Source organism: Clupea harengus, chromosome 8, assembly GCF_900700415.2.
Source record: "Clupea harengus chromosome 8, Ch_v2.0.2, whole genome shotgun sequence".
NCBI classification, from domain to species: domain Eukaryota; kingdom Metazoa; phylum Chordata; class Actinopteri; order Clupeiformes; family Clupeidae; genus Clupea; species Clupea harengus.
In genome coordinates this window covers 6,196,757-6,209,059 of record NC_045159.1, presented here as the reverse complement: position 1 = coordinate 6,209,059, position 12,303 = coordinate 6,196,757, and the positions used below count along the sequence as shown (strand labels likewise).

At 41.7% G+C, this 12,303-nt stretch overlaps 3 protein-coding genes across 3 annotated transcripts in view; 1 reads left to right on the top strand and 2 right to left on the bottom strand.

Annotated features, from left to right (window-relative positions):
* Positions 1 to 17: 17 nt before the first annotated feature.
* Positions 18 to 6,179, bottom strand: tmem120aa (transmembrane protein 120Aa). Its single transcript, XM_012835746.3, has 12 exons — positions 5,951 to 6,179; positions 5,184 to 5,302; positions 4,714 to 4,830; positions 4,486 to 4,545; positions 4,219 to 4,314; positions 3,543 to 3,632; positions 3,243 to 3,308; positions 2,871 to 2,932; positions 2,655 to 2,747; positions 2,491 to 2,555; positions 1,196 to 1,264; positions 18 to 773 (listed from the first exon to the last, which is right to left on the bottom strand). Exons 1-12 carry the CDS (start codon positions 6,026 to 6,028, stop codon positions 663 to 665), a joined length of 1,026 nt encoding a protein of 341 aa, XP_012691200.1. The 5' UTR covers positions 6,029 to 6,179; the 3' UTR covers positions 18 to 662.
* Positions 6,180 to 6,920: 741 nt separating this feature from the next.
* Positions 6,921 to 10,953, bottom strand: styxl1 (serine/threonine/tyrosine interacting-like 1). The gene is made up of 8 exons (XM_012835750.3): positions 9,976 to 10,953; positions 9,793 to 9,854; positions 9,590 to 9,689; positions 9,237 to 9,370; positions 9,010 to 9,155; positions 8,788 to 8,885; positions 7,974 to 8,086; positions 6,921 to 7,629 (listed from the first exon to the last, which is right to left on the bottom strand). The coding sequence occupies exons 1-8, from the start codon at positions 10,193 to 10,195 to the stop codon at positions 7,498 to 7,500; spliced, it is 1,005 nt and encodes a 334-aa protein (XP_012691204.2). The 5' UTR covers positions 10,196 to 10,953; the 3' UTR covers positions 6,921 to 7,497.
* Positions 10,954 to 12,282: 1,329 nt separating this feature from the next.
* Positions 12,283 to 12,303, top strand: part of ypel2a (yippee-like 2a) — a 12,440-nt gene continuing 12,419 nt past the window's right edge. Inside the window, exon 1 of the mRNA XM_012835749.2 lies at positions 12,283 to 12,303. This exon is cut by the window's right edge and continues 134 nt beyond it. The gene's annotated coding sequence lies outside the window, so the exon portion shown is untranslated.

Here is a 12,303-nt window from a genome sequence, read left to right as displayed (position 1 = left end):
TTTTCAGACTCAACATATCAGAGGTCATGATGGCTTTTTTATTATAATTTATTTTACACATGGAGTGCAAGAAGACATGATTACCTGTAGTCACACCTGCACAGACAGCATGCTAGGTTTCTGAGCACAGCAAAACGGTTTAAATCCCTTTTGAAATGGGATGAAAATTGTACAGTAACAATCTAAGCTGTTCACTACGAACACATTCATAGTGCTGTACATTACAGACAACAGTGAGCAACCTCTGTCCATCCCTAAGACACACACACACACACACACACACACACACACACACACACACACACACACACACACACACACACACACACACACACGAAGCCATTAGGAACACATGTTTCAATACACTAGGTCAACAGGTACATGTAAACTGTTTGCATGACAAAGACCAACAAAGTTCAGAATACAAATACGACATACAAAAGTGAAAAACAAAACAAAACAAAAAAAAAATACACTTTTCGGAGAGATCCCATTCCTGAAGTGGTGAGCTTATCACAGAGTCCCAGATAGCAGACGGCCCTGGAGATGGATCAGACATGATCTGGCATGGTTCCAGAAGTTGAGAACCGGGCCTAAACTGATCCAGAGTCATTTCCTATCTAGGGTGTGGGTCCTGGGTCACAACCCTTTCTCGTTTCCTCTTAAACATCTTTGGCTTTGTCCTGGTTCATGTATTTCTGGTAGACGACCCCCAGCGTGGTGAAGAAGTTGCCCATGAAGAGCACAAGGAATGTGGCGCTGCACATGAGAACCTGCCAGGGACAGACAGACGGACAGACAGTGGCACCAGGGACGGCATGACAGACACGCAGCGGACTACGCCATCAATCACACGCGCCTACGCCTGCTACACGGATTGCATATCACTCTAATTTCCATACCAATCTGTGGGTAAACTTTTGGATGTTTCTCTAAGTTGATACCTTAGTGAGTGTATTTTGACCTTTTCTTGTGAGTATTTTTTTGTGTTTACAAGTACCACTGCAAACTTTTACCACTATTAAACTTTTAATTATTATTATTTAATTTTTTTGCCAATGCCTTTTAAGCTAATCAGCCATGCATTATACGGCATATAGAGCATACGGCATATTGTAGAAACTAGGCGTCCCTAAGAAACCCACCAACCCACAGGTACGTCCCAATGCAGCACAGTAACATGGCGTCCACTCACCTGCCACTCCTTACACTCAGGGAGCTGCATCATCCTGAAGAGAGTCACTCCATTATAGAGCTGGAAGAACTGCACACACGCGCACACGCGCGCGCACACACACACACACACACACACACACGCAAACGCAAACGCACACGCACACACACACAGGTAAACACACAAAACAATCACATGCTACTCAGACAGCACACTCTAATAGCCTCTAATACATCATTTACTCAGACAAGAGGCTCTAAGTTAGGGGTGGGGGGAAAAATCGATTTTTCGATTTCTCTCGATTCTCTCTCGAACGATTCTGTCTCGATTCAGAAAAGTTCATAATCGTTTTTTTAATAAAAAAAATTATAATTTTTTTTTTTTTTTTTTTTACACATTCATTTTGTGTTGAAATGCAAGCGGCATCGATTATTGCAGACTCTGAGTAGCAAACTCAAATGTTTTAAAAATTGAGATGCATCGATAATCGTTTTATCGGTTTAGAATTGATAATCGATAATCGGTTTAGAATCGAGAATCGGTTTAGAATCGAATCGTTGACCTCTGAATCGGAATCGAATCGAATCGTGAGGTGCCAAGAGATTCCCACCCCTACTCTAAGTGTCCACATAAATGGCCACCAGCTCAGCGGTTTTCTGCATTAGGAGAGGACATAGGCGAATCCACCACTGCCACAGTTTGAGGGGAGAGACATGTGCTATGAGTGGAGCTCAGAGTGCTCTGTCTCTGCTCAATGGAGGCTCTCTTTGGACTGCTCCATCTGGCTCCGCCACTAGCCTTCACAATTAGGACTAAAATGAGCCATCGTTGAGCAGGCTGACCACATCACTTTACTCCTCTTCAGCAGGCATTCCCCAGCTACCATTACTGCTCCCTCACAGAGGCAAATATAACCTGGCATTCTGTCAACTGATAGAAAAACAACTGGCAGAGACTGGTGCTGGAAAAGTGTTCCCACAGACACAGAGAGAGTCACGGAACTACAGAACGGAATGAAATACAAGAAAAGAGAAGAGAAGTGAACAGAGACAGAAGAGAAGAGAGGAAAAGAGTAGAGAAGGAAGAGAAGAGTTGTTAAAAAAAAAAAGAGGAAAAGTAACAATGAGCAGAGAGAGTTACAGACACAAGAGAGAAGAGGAGAGTAGAAGTGAGGGAACGTATGAGGAGAAAAGAGAAGAAGAAAGTGAAGGAATGAATGAAGAGAAAAGAGGAATCACAAGCAGACAGAGGTGAAGGGACAAATGAGGAGAAGACAGAGGAGAGAAAAGGACCAGAGAGGAGAGCAGGTGACTCACATGACCACCGAACAGGAAGGGCAGCAGGAAGGTCAGGCCTCTCCACATCCACGACTGGAAGCCCTCTGGCAGGGGGGGGAGCACAGGTGTTAAAGAATGACGGCTGTCAGTCACACACCTGTCCATGACTACTGTCAGGTCCATATCAGGCCTTTCCCACTCACCTACTGTCAGGTCCATGGTATGCCTCTCGCCCAGTGCTCGAAGCCTGTACAGACAGCCACTCTGGTAGTAGTACTGCAGGAACTGCACAAAGTCTGATACAAAGACACACACACTCTTTAAATTCAATCTTTCCAGTTTTATGAAAAAGCAAGACGTTACACATCCTAATTCAGTGTTACATTTGTGTTTGAGGTTGTGTTTGTGTGAGCACTTACTTATATATAAGGAGTATTCGAGGTACTGGCTTCTGAACATCTGGTACAGTTCCCCCTCTGGCCTAAATGATGTAGAATGGGCATACACTCAGATACACAACAAGCAAGACACAGCCAGACATAGAAAACGTACCCATACCGTGTGTGAGTGAGTGTATATGTGCTATCCTGGTATTCACTATGATGACCAACCAAAAACTAGAATAGACTCTTCCATGTCAAAAATGCACTCTCCTCCATGTTCAACTCTTAAAGCTTTTGAGTTGAATGTCTGTTGCTAAACTCAGGCTTTGTTTGTTTACCACTGGCACCACTGGGAGTTGGGCATGTTATTAAGTCAGTGGAGTAATGGAGGGACGTGAACTTTCTTACCATGTGAGCATCACCCCGGACAGGAAGGTTGCGACATAATGCTGAAACACCCACCAGCCTTTTATCCTGAAACAGCAAAGAGTGCTATTATTTCTGTTGTTGTTGTTGTTGTTGTTGTTGTTGTTATCATTGTTGCCATTATTATGGATGTTCATTGTTGTTGTTGATATTATTAATGTTGTTTTTCGCTGTAGTATGTTTGTAGTTGTAAAACAGCAGTATTAAACACTAATAGGATGTCTGAACATTTAGGTGGTTAAGTGACCAAAGACTTATGTGTTTGGTTTGCCAGTGACTCACTTTGAGCCGTTGCTGATGAGGACACTCTCACGAATGGTGAGTGTGCAGTAGTACCAGACCAACAGGAAGTTAAACAATGCGTCCACCGCCCTGCCAACACACACACACACACACACGGAAGTAAAATCTCTGAGATGGTTATGATAAAGGTTATGGTTATGAACATACCTGACTCAGTCCAACACACACATATTGATAACAGTGTATGTTTAAACTGGTGACTGATTATAACTACCAGACCAAGACCACACCTGTACTGTACACACACACACACACACACACACACACACACACACACACACACACACACACACACACACACACACACACACACACACACACACACACACACACAGCATGCAATACATGCACACAGTTGATCAGCCAACTGCTTAAGGGAAGTCTAGTCATTCAGAATAGAATTCCAGGAAACACAGGACTGGGACAAAGATACATGACAGAGGCTGTTCCTGAAGACAGCTCTGGACTATTTCCAGTTGTACTGTTTACATTCAATGTCACAGGTTATTTTTGCCTAAAGACATATAAGGCTCTACAGGACTATGGTGAAACTATGTGAATCAGTCACAGGGAAAAGCCTGCTCTTTATTTAGCTAAGGTGTAGATACAGAATTGATCTAGCTCAGAGGGTTGGGGTAGCTGGTGGCTTCCGTACCTGTAGCTGAGCACGAAGCGACAGGTGAAGGAGAAGATTAGCAGCAGTACGGTCAGGCACAGTTTGAATTTCTCATATTCATCTTTGTAGGCAAATCTGGTGATAAGAGGAGAATGAAAATGAACAGGTGTCTACTGTTACATTCCAGGACACCACAGATGTCAACAGGCTTTCAAAAACACAATTTTACATTTTTTGAAAATATTCCATATTTCTTTATTTATAGATAATGCTGGGAGCAGCCATTAACATAGGTAACAGACTTACTTGGAGAGCTTGTTTAGCAGAATGACATTCACATTTCCCAGGACAAGGCTGAGGTATAACCTTCACATGAAAAGAGAGAGAGAGAAAAAGAGGCAGAGGCTGTTCATTTGATACAGAAACAACATAAGCAGAGAAGTCATCATTGAATGGTATCGTTACACAATAAAACTTAAGTGAACATATGCACATCTTGGTGTGTGTCTGTGTGCACGCGTGCAAGCAGGTTACCCATTCTTCTTTGGTAGGAAGGCCTCCATTTCAAAGAACACATTCGGCCTCCCCTTCATGCACTCCTGAATCCCTTCTATGGTAGTCAAGTTCTCTGACCCTCCTTTTTGCCTGCATCTATGGGGGAGACCAGAGGAGGATCAGCTGTGCAGGCTGTGAGCTAAAACATTACTATGAACCACTTGTGGTAATCAATAAATCACTTCTTATTACAACCATTTGGGTTTCCAAATACCAGACAGCTGACTATCCCTACAACCGTTATCAAGTCAGGTTTTAAGTTAGTGTAATAAACGATGATGAGATGTGTAACTATATAGCTAAGAAAAACTATACAGACAACAGCATATCAGGATAAATTGAAATCTCATGAGGTAATCTCTGTTTAAGCCTTTCAAAACATCTTCCATCAACTGCAGCTTTGGCCAAACGTGTGCTTATTAACCACTGAGACAAAGTTCAAGACTCACTCTTCAAGTGACTCGGACAACTCCTTCAACTTTTTCTTTTGCCGTGAGATGGAGGTGGAACACGCGTCCTGTAGTTTTGAGACCTCCTCCAGCTTCTGTTTATATAACCGATGTGTCTCCTGTCGTAACATATGGTGGCAATGAAAATATTATCCTAATATTCAAAAACAGTAGCATGTCAAAACATTCGCTCATTACAACATCACAGCTAATGAGCTAGAAGAATATTAGCGAACGTCAGGTGACAGAAAACGGACAACCGAGTGTCTCGCCTTTGGTGCGACTACTGCTGAATCAGTGGTCTTGCCACTATACCTGTTGCCTCCTCCGAATAAAGAAAGTATAACACAATTATACAACATGTAGCCAATTTTAGCTAATCCAACTGCACTTACACCTTAAAGCTAGTCGATAACCGTGAACGTCTGGCGGCGCAACAAGCTCAGAGGCGAGATTTATGAGACTGTTCGCCATCATTGTTCTGACAGCTATCTTGCTATCCTAGCGATAGCTAGCTAATAAACTTGCCAGTGTCTTATTTGTGGTACAACAAGTGTTTACGCCAAAACAAATGTGACAGTGACATTAGCTGATACCGGAAGATAGCAGAGTAAAAACAATCAACTTTGTATCACTGCATCGCTTCATACTGTAATGATTAGCTAGTCAGTCAGCCAAAAGTCCTTACATTTATCTCTATAGTAAGTTCGCCAGTTTGACCGTGGACTTGGCGAAGCGTCACCCTAACCAATTAACAGTAATGTTACCTGGATTTGTTGATAGTCTTTTTCTAAATCTTCCCATTCCTGAAGGCATTCCCCCAAACTGTTCGGGGAAAACAACATTGTCAATGAGATAGTAAAGGTGAAATTCGGTGTTTCTAAAGGTTGTTGCAAGATAACGGTTTCTGAGCTTCACTTTAGAAGCTAGTAAGCTAACTAGCTAGCAGGCTTCATGTAAATTCGTCACCGAAAAGGCACTTCCAACTACTAACCAATGAAAAAGCCAAGGCGTGTTTCCTCAGGTTTTCTCCGCTTGTGGACTAACCAATAGACGTCTACTTCATGCCATAGTACATGCCATAGGTTAGGATTGTCCTTTATATTTTTAGTAATGCAATGTTGCACATGTTGCACCTTTCTGTACTTTACTTCTGTACTTTACTCAAAATACTTTATTTCTGCTGGATAAAGAAATGTGACCAGATGTGACCCAAAGATGAGATGAGATGATGAACATGATCCATTGATACAACAATATTCGTTTCTATTCTTTATTTACACATATACATCTTTATTTAAAAAGATACGTTACATAGTTTGTATGGGCATGTAAAGCAGGATTGCCAAAAACCCTCCAGGGACTTAATAAGTAATATACTCTGAGCATCAAATTATAGAAAATAATTACAACAGATAGTATAAACGATTTGAATGTATCTGTAAAATAACATTGTGCAAATAAGAAAATAAACACAAATACAGACAGAAAACAATCAATATTCACCATAGGTTACGCTTGCGTGACAAGGACCTCCCAGGAGCAGCTTGTAAGCGCCCGGGGACCAAGTGAACTGTCCGTCTTGGTCAGAGACGGACAGGAGTGTTCTGTCCTTTTTGCATGTTTTTTTCTGTTGGGGTTCTTAGTGGAGGAAATCCCTTGTGAACACGGGGAGAACATGCAAACTCCACACAGAAAGGCCCGGTAGATAGCCCACCTGAGCACTGAAGGTCCGGGGGGGACCTGCCCCCCAGAGCCAACAGCGCCCCATGCGGGAATCGAACCCATGACCTTCTTGCTGTGAGGCAGCAATGCAAGCACCTGAACCACCGTGCCACACATACAGATACATACTGATACAGGCGGACCATATGAAAAGGTTTGATTAGTTTGAAGAAATTATTTCAGGGCTTTTTTAAACTGTCGTGCAGACAAGTTCAAAAAGTGTAAAGAGAGACTTCCATATCTTAGACCCCCAGTAGAGTATACTGAACAGGGACTGGGAAGTACAGGAATGAGGAGGTCTTGAGACAGAAGCTCCGTGTAGAATAAGTATTAAATCACACAGATATGTCATGAAAACAAGGCGGAAAGGTTCTTTTTAAGGACCTATGAACAAATATATCAATCTGGAAATGGTTCACTTGAGGACACCTCAACAACACAACTGAAGAAAAAGAGGCTGTGAGGAATGTCTTCAATGCACACAATATTAGTAATATTCAATCAATATCAACATAGTTTATTGAGGGGGAAAAAAGCTCATAGTACAAGGCTCTCTATTTGAGTAAAAAAAGGAGTTGCGGCTCCTTCCTCAGTAATTTGGCTCTGAAATGTCAGTAATTCTTTGTCCCAGTGACTGTAGCTCCCAGTCGGATAGCTGTTGCACAAACGCACGGTTTGGCCGCATGTTTGTCTTGCACTGTAGCACATGGTCCCACGCCTCCTGCAGAAGGACAATACATTTTAGACAATTTAAGTTTGACAGCTGACCAGACTCTATTTTGCTTGTCTGCAAGAGGTTCTTGTTTCCCTATCTCCAAGGATGACAAGTAGCTTTAACTAGTCAGTTGGGGTTTGCTTTGCATTTTGTGTATACACACCACCAAGATGCCTCATCAATAACTGCCTGTTTAGCTAGGGGCCATCAACTAGCCAGATAAAAATGAAATGATCACTCTCCTTCTCTTGCACTGTGCCTTTTTCTTAAATGTAGATGACTTTTGACTTTTACCCCCCCCCCCCCCCCCTCTGGAGATGTCAAAAAGCACCAAGGTGTAAAGTGCTTACTTTCAGTGAGTACTTCAGATGCCCTATGAGTACTGCGATGGCCACCGCGCTGCACCGGCTGATTCCATGACTGGAGAAGATCATAACGGTGGTGCCAGCCTTCAGACGTAAGCCTTAGCACAAAGCACAGTCAGTATGTTATAACTCTGGACAAAGAGAGGGAGGCGAAAAGTTATATTATTTAACTAAGCTCAAGCTAAATAAAACTGGTCAGAGAGTTGTGGATCAGTAATCAGTAGCATCAGGATGTTGTCGTGAGTGAGATATGCTGCCATGACAACGCAGCCCAGCATCTAAATGCACCTGTGTATAGTTAATCTTAGACACACAACACAGCTTCAATTCAAACTGTAAAGCTGTGCTGTTGACATTTACATTGTCTTTCCCTGCTTCACTTTAGTAGACCATCCAAAGTTATGCAGATGGGCACAAAGACTCTTTTGTTTTATTCCGGTGTACCCCCTGGAATCTGAAACCATGACCTATGGCTGCTTCCTCTGTGCTGTGTCCAGTGTGCTCCACAAGTGAATGGTTGAATGCAATGCAAATAGTAGATAAATATTAAAGCATGATGTTACACAGCACTTTTGTGTTACATGGTTCATTAGAGGGTTCATACACAATGGACAAAAAGGGCATCCATATTTTCTTCTGTGTGTGGGAGGGTGCAGGGAGTTGGGTCACATGGTAGGAGGCTCAGGGTAGGAGGCATATGCTTAAACAAATGTTGAGGTCTATCAGCACTTGTGCGAGAACTTCTGTGGACTTTAGTGGCATAGTCAAAGGAGCGTACAGCTGTAGAGGGGTGTCTTACCAACAAATATGGAAATCTTCTCCAAAGAACTATACAAATTAGCCTGTGTAGAGTCTGCCACTCTGATATCTAGAATGGTTCTGTGTCCTTTTTCAAATCTAAATTCAAACAAAGAAAAACAAACAAGCTCAGGAATGGCAGCAAAGAACGATGTAATACTGTGATATATACATGTAATATATCTGGATGAAAACCTCAGATCACAGACATTGCTTTACTCACAGGATGCTGTCCTGGTCAGCCACATTGACAAAAGCACTGACATTAAGATCTTTGATAATAAAATCTGTAGTTGCTTGCTTGTAATCGCCCATGTACAGCTGGCCTGGCAGAATTTCCACTGGATATATTGTCAAGCTCTCCAGTTCCTGAAATAGACCACCACTTGATTCCCTTCATAATCACTTTTCAGCACAACACATGCAGCTCACTAACAACAGATCCTGTACCTTGATGGTGTAAAGAACGTCCTGCGCTCTGAAAAAGGGGTAGAGCCCTGAGAAGCATTCATACCCTCTGCTGAGAAGATGAACTGGGTAGAGGCTTGATTTTGCCAGGGTTTCAATACATTTATGAGCCGGACCTACAGATAAATATAACCACATCACTTCTATACATTTAGAAGAATGGTTGTGAGTTTGTTTGTGTGCCAGTAAAAATAGACAATGTTCATGTCTATTAAATGTTTTGGCCAACATATGAAGTTTAAGCATAGGATAAGACAGCATTGGATTGATCACATGAAAACGTGTGACTGTAGGAATACTTAGAAAGCACAATTAATAATAAGTTATCCACTAACCTGAACCAGACAAAGAACTAGAGTCGCCGTCATACACAATGATATATCTCATGCCTTCGACTTCCACATTGAGGGGCAAAACGAAATTGCCACCAGAATCCTGAGATCAGAACAGAATAGTTTGGCTTAATTAGTGAGCCTGTCTATGCTATGTTTCACTCAAGTAGCAGAGCGTTTAAAAGAGAAGAGTGTTTAAAACAAACCCATTTAGCATGCTTAGCTGTTATGATGTGGCCAGAGTTATACTGTCCTTCAGTTCGTGCATCTAGGAAAGAGCACATATGGTTATGTCTCAGACCTATTGACAAGCCTATAGCCTAGGCCTATCGGGTATCATAAGCATCAGCATTGCATTTAACCTCATAGACAGCCTACTCTGTTCTTACCAATCAAACAAAGATAATTGCATTCGGCAATGCGCGGAACACGGACGCGCTGATTAAGAATATTGTATAGTTGAGACGGCTCACAAAGAACTACGGCAGCCATGGCTTCCTGCGCTTGCTTTCTGGAATACGGTATCTGCCAACGTAGAGTGCCACAGGTCGTTTGTATACATTGGTAACCATGGAAACGAGACCACGACTCCTCAACAAGCAGAGCCATGTAGCCATGGTTTTGTCAGAAAAAAGTAAACAAAACAGTTGCATGCAGCCTTCTACATGCACCTACATGCGCACGACCGTATCTGGGTACCAAATAGGCTAGTCATTAAAAGTCGTTATCTCTTACGAATTATGTTGTAGTCTACTTCTTTGCATATGTAAATCTTTTTTTGCTCTCAAATTGGACATGTCTTGGGGAGACTGAGTAGGCCTACAGTTGTAACACGGGGACAGATATAAACTTGCTTAATTTCTCAGCTCGTGTCGTAATGCAATGACACTCACAGACTAGTGTCTCAATGTCCGACTAATTTGTAACTTAACTGTTGCGCAAGATTTTGACTGCACAATTGATGCTACAGGAAAACGTGGTGGTTGTGATCAGTGATTCCCGAACTAGCTAGTATAGTTATTATCTGCGTACAATGGGTAATATTCCTTATTAAATACTAGAAGTCGGCTGGGAACAATGTGTAACACGCATTACAATGTGTTGCAACCACCAAATAGTCTTATTGTCACTTTTGCGAAAATGTAGTTTCCCAGCTCACTGGTATTTCGAAAAACAACGCTGTAAAGACTACAAACAGAAAAAACCTTATTATTATACAAATATTATTTTGGTTTGAATGATACATGTCTGATGTTGCCGTAAATTTGACTTGGCCCGCCCAAACTGCGGGTGGCAATTGTCCTCGGCAACTGTTACAACTGTCCTTGACATATTACAACTGTCCCCAAGGCACTGCATTTAGATAAAATGAGAGACCTAGTAAGGCACATGTGCTTGAATCAGTAAGGTAAACATAGGGACAAAAGATGTGTGTTGTTGCATATATGTTAAAATGAAAGGTGTCACATAGGGCTATGCCTAAGACAAAAAAGTACAAAAAAGTAAAAAGTGTTACAGTAAAAAGTGTTAAAAGTATCACCCGTAATGTATTGCCTAACTTCTCACTTCACTTCAATAATGTTTCTGTCATATTCCCTCTCTGTCATTTATTTCTTCCTATCTGTTGTTACTGTAATGACTCCTCCTATTCCTTGGCATAACCTTGTTTGCTCTTTTCTTGTCCTTGCCAGCTGAGGTAGGCCTACTACCACACGCTTTACTCTTCTTTGCCCTTCTAGTCAAAAAGCTGGATGGCATCTAGAACATCCATTAAAGGTAATGGGTTCCATTGCTTTATGGTATGAAATAGAAATACATCCTCAACAAAATCATTGAGGCAATTTTTTAGTTCACTTTTCTTAGCTTGTTGTAATTGTGGTTTTCGTTATTATTATTATTATTATTATTATTATTATGCAAATGGTTTATTATTATGCAGTTAAAATGTTCCCTTCCTCATCCCTGTACATTGCCTACTTCTGATTTATTCACAAATAGACACTGGGTGTCGCTATTGCTTAACATTTTAAACATTTTGTAACTAGGCCTACTGGTAAAATGGGTTTATAGGCCTTAATATTTACAAGATTGAGCAGGCCCAAGTATAGACAACAGACTATCTTTGTCATGTAACAAACAGGCTGACTCTTATTTCCATTGTTTCACATGCCAACTAGTTTTATTTAGACCTGTGTTAAAAGAGGACCATGGCAAACCGACCAGGAGATGCTCTACACATTTTTAACTACATGCTTACCATTTACCAGGCTATTGGCTAATGGCCTAAGCGACTGACATGCTGTAAGGACCAGAGAGATGACAGGCATAGCCTACAAATATATGTCAAAAGTAAATTTATCCGCGATACAGGAATGTCTTATTTTCAAAAGCCTGATGATGCGATTGCCTAATGTTTTGTGCGTCCATGTTGCTTTGGATGTGACTTTATCCTTGATACTATTGTCTCGGATTAAATTACTTTTCCCACCGCAAAAAGTATACCACAGCAGCCTAGGCCTACAGGTCTATTGAGGCTATTAATTTTAGTTCGCTTCTACGTCCCATCATTGGTCGCTGTTAACGTTGTTGTGGCCAATGAGCTTAATGTTGCTAAGCCCGTAGTTTTACATCGGGATTCTGATTGGTTTCTTTAGCTGTCGATTTGCCGTAGGACGGTACAAACCAATGCGCATATGCGGCATGTATTTACAGTCTGG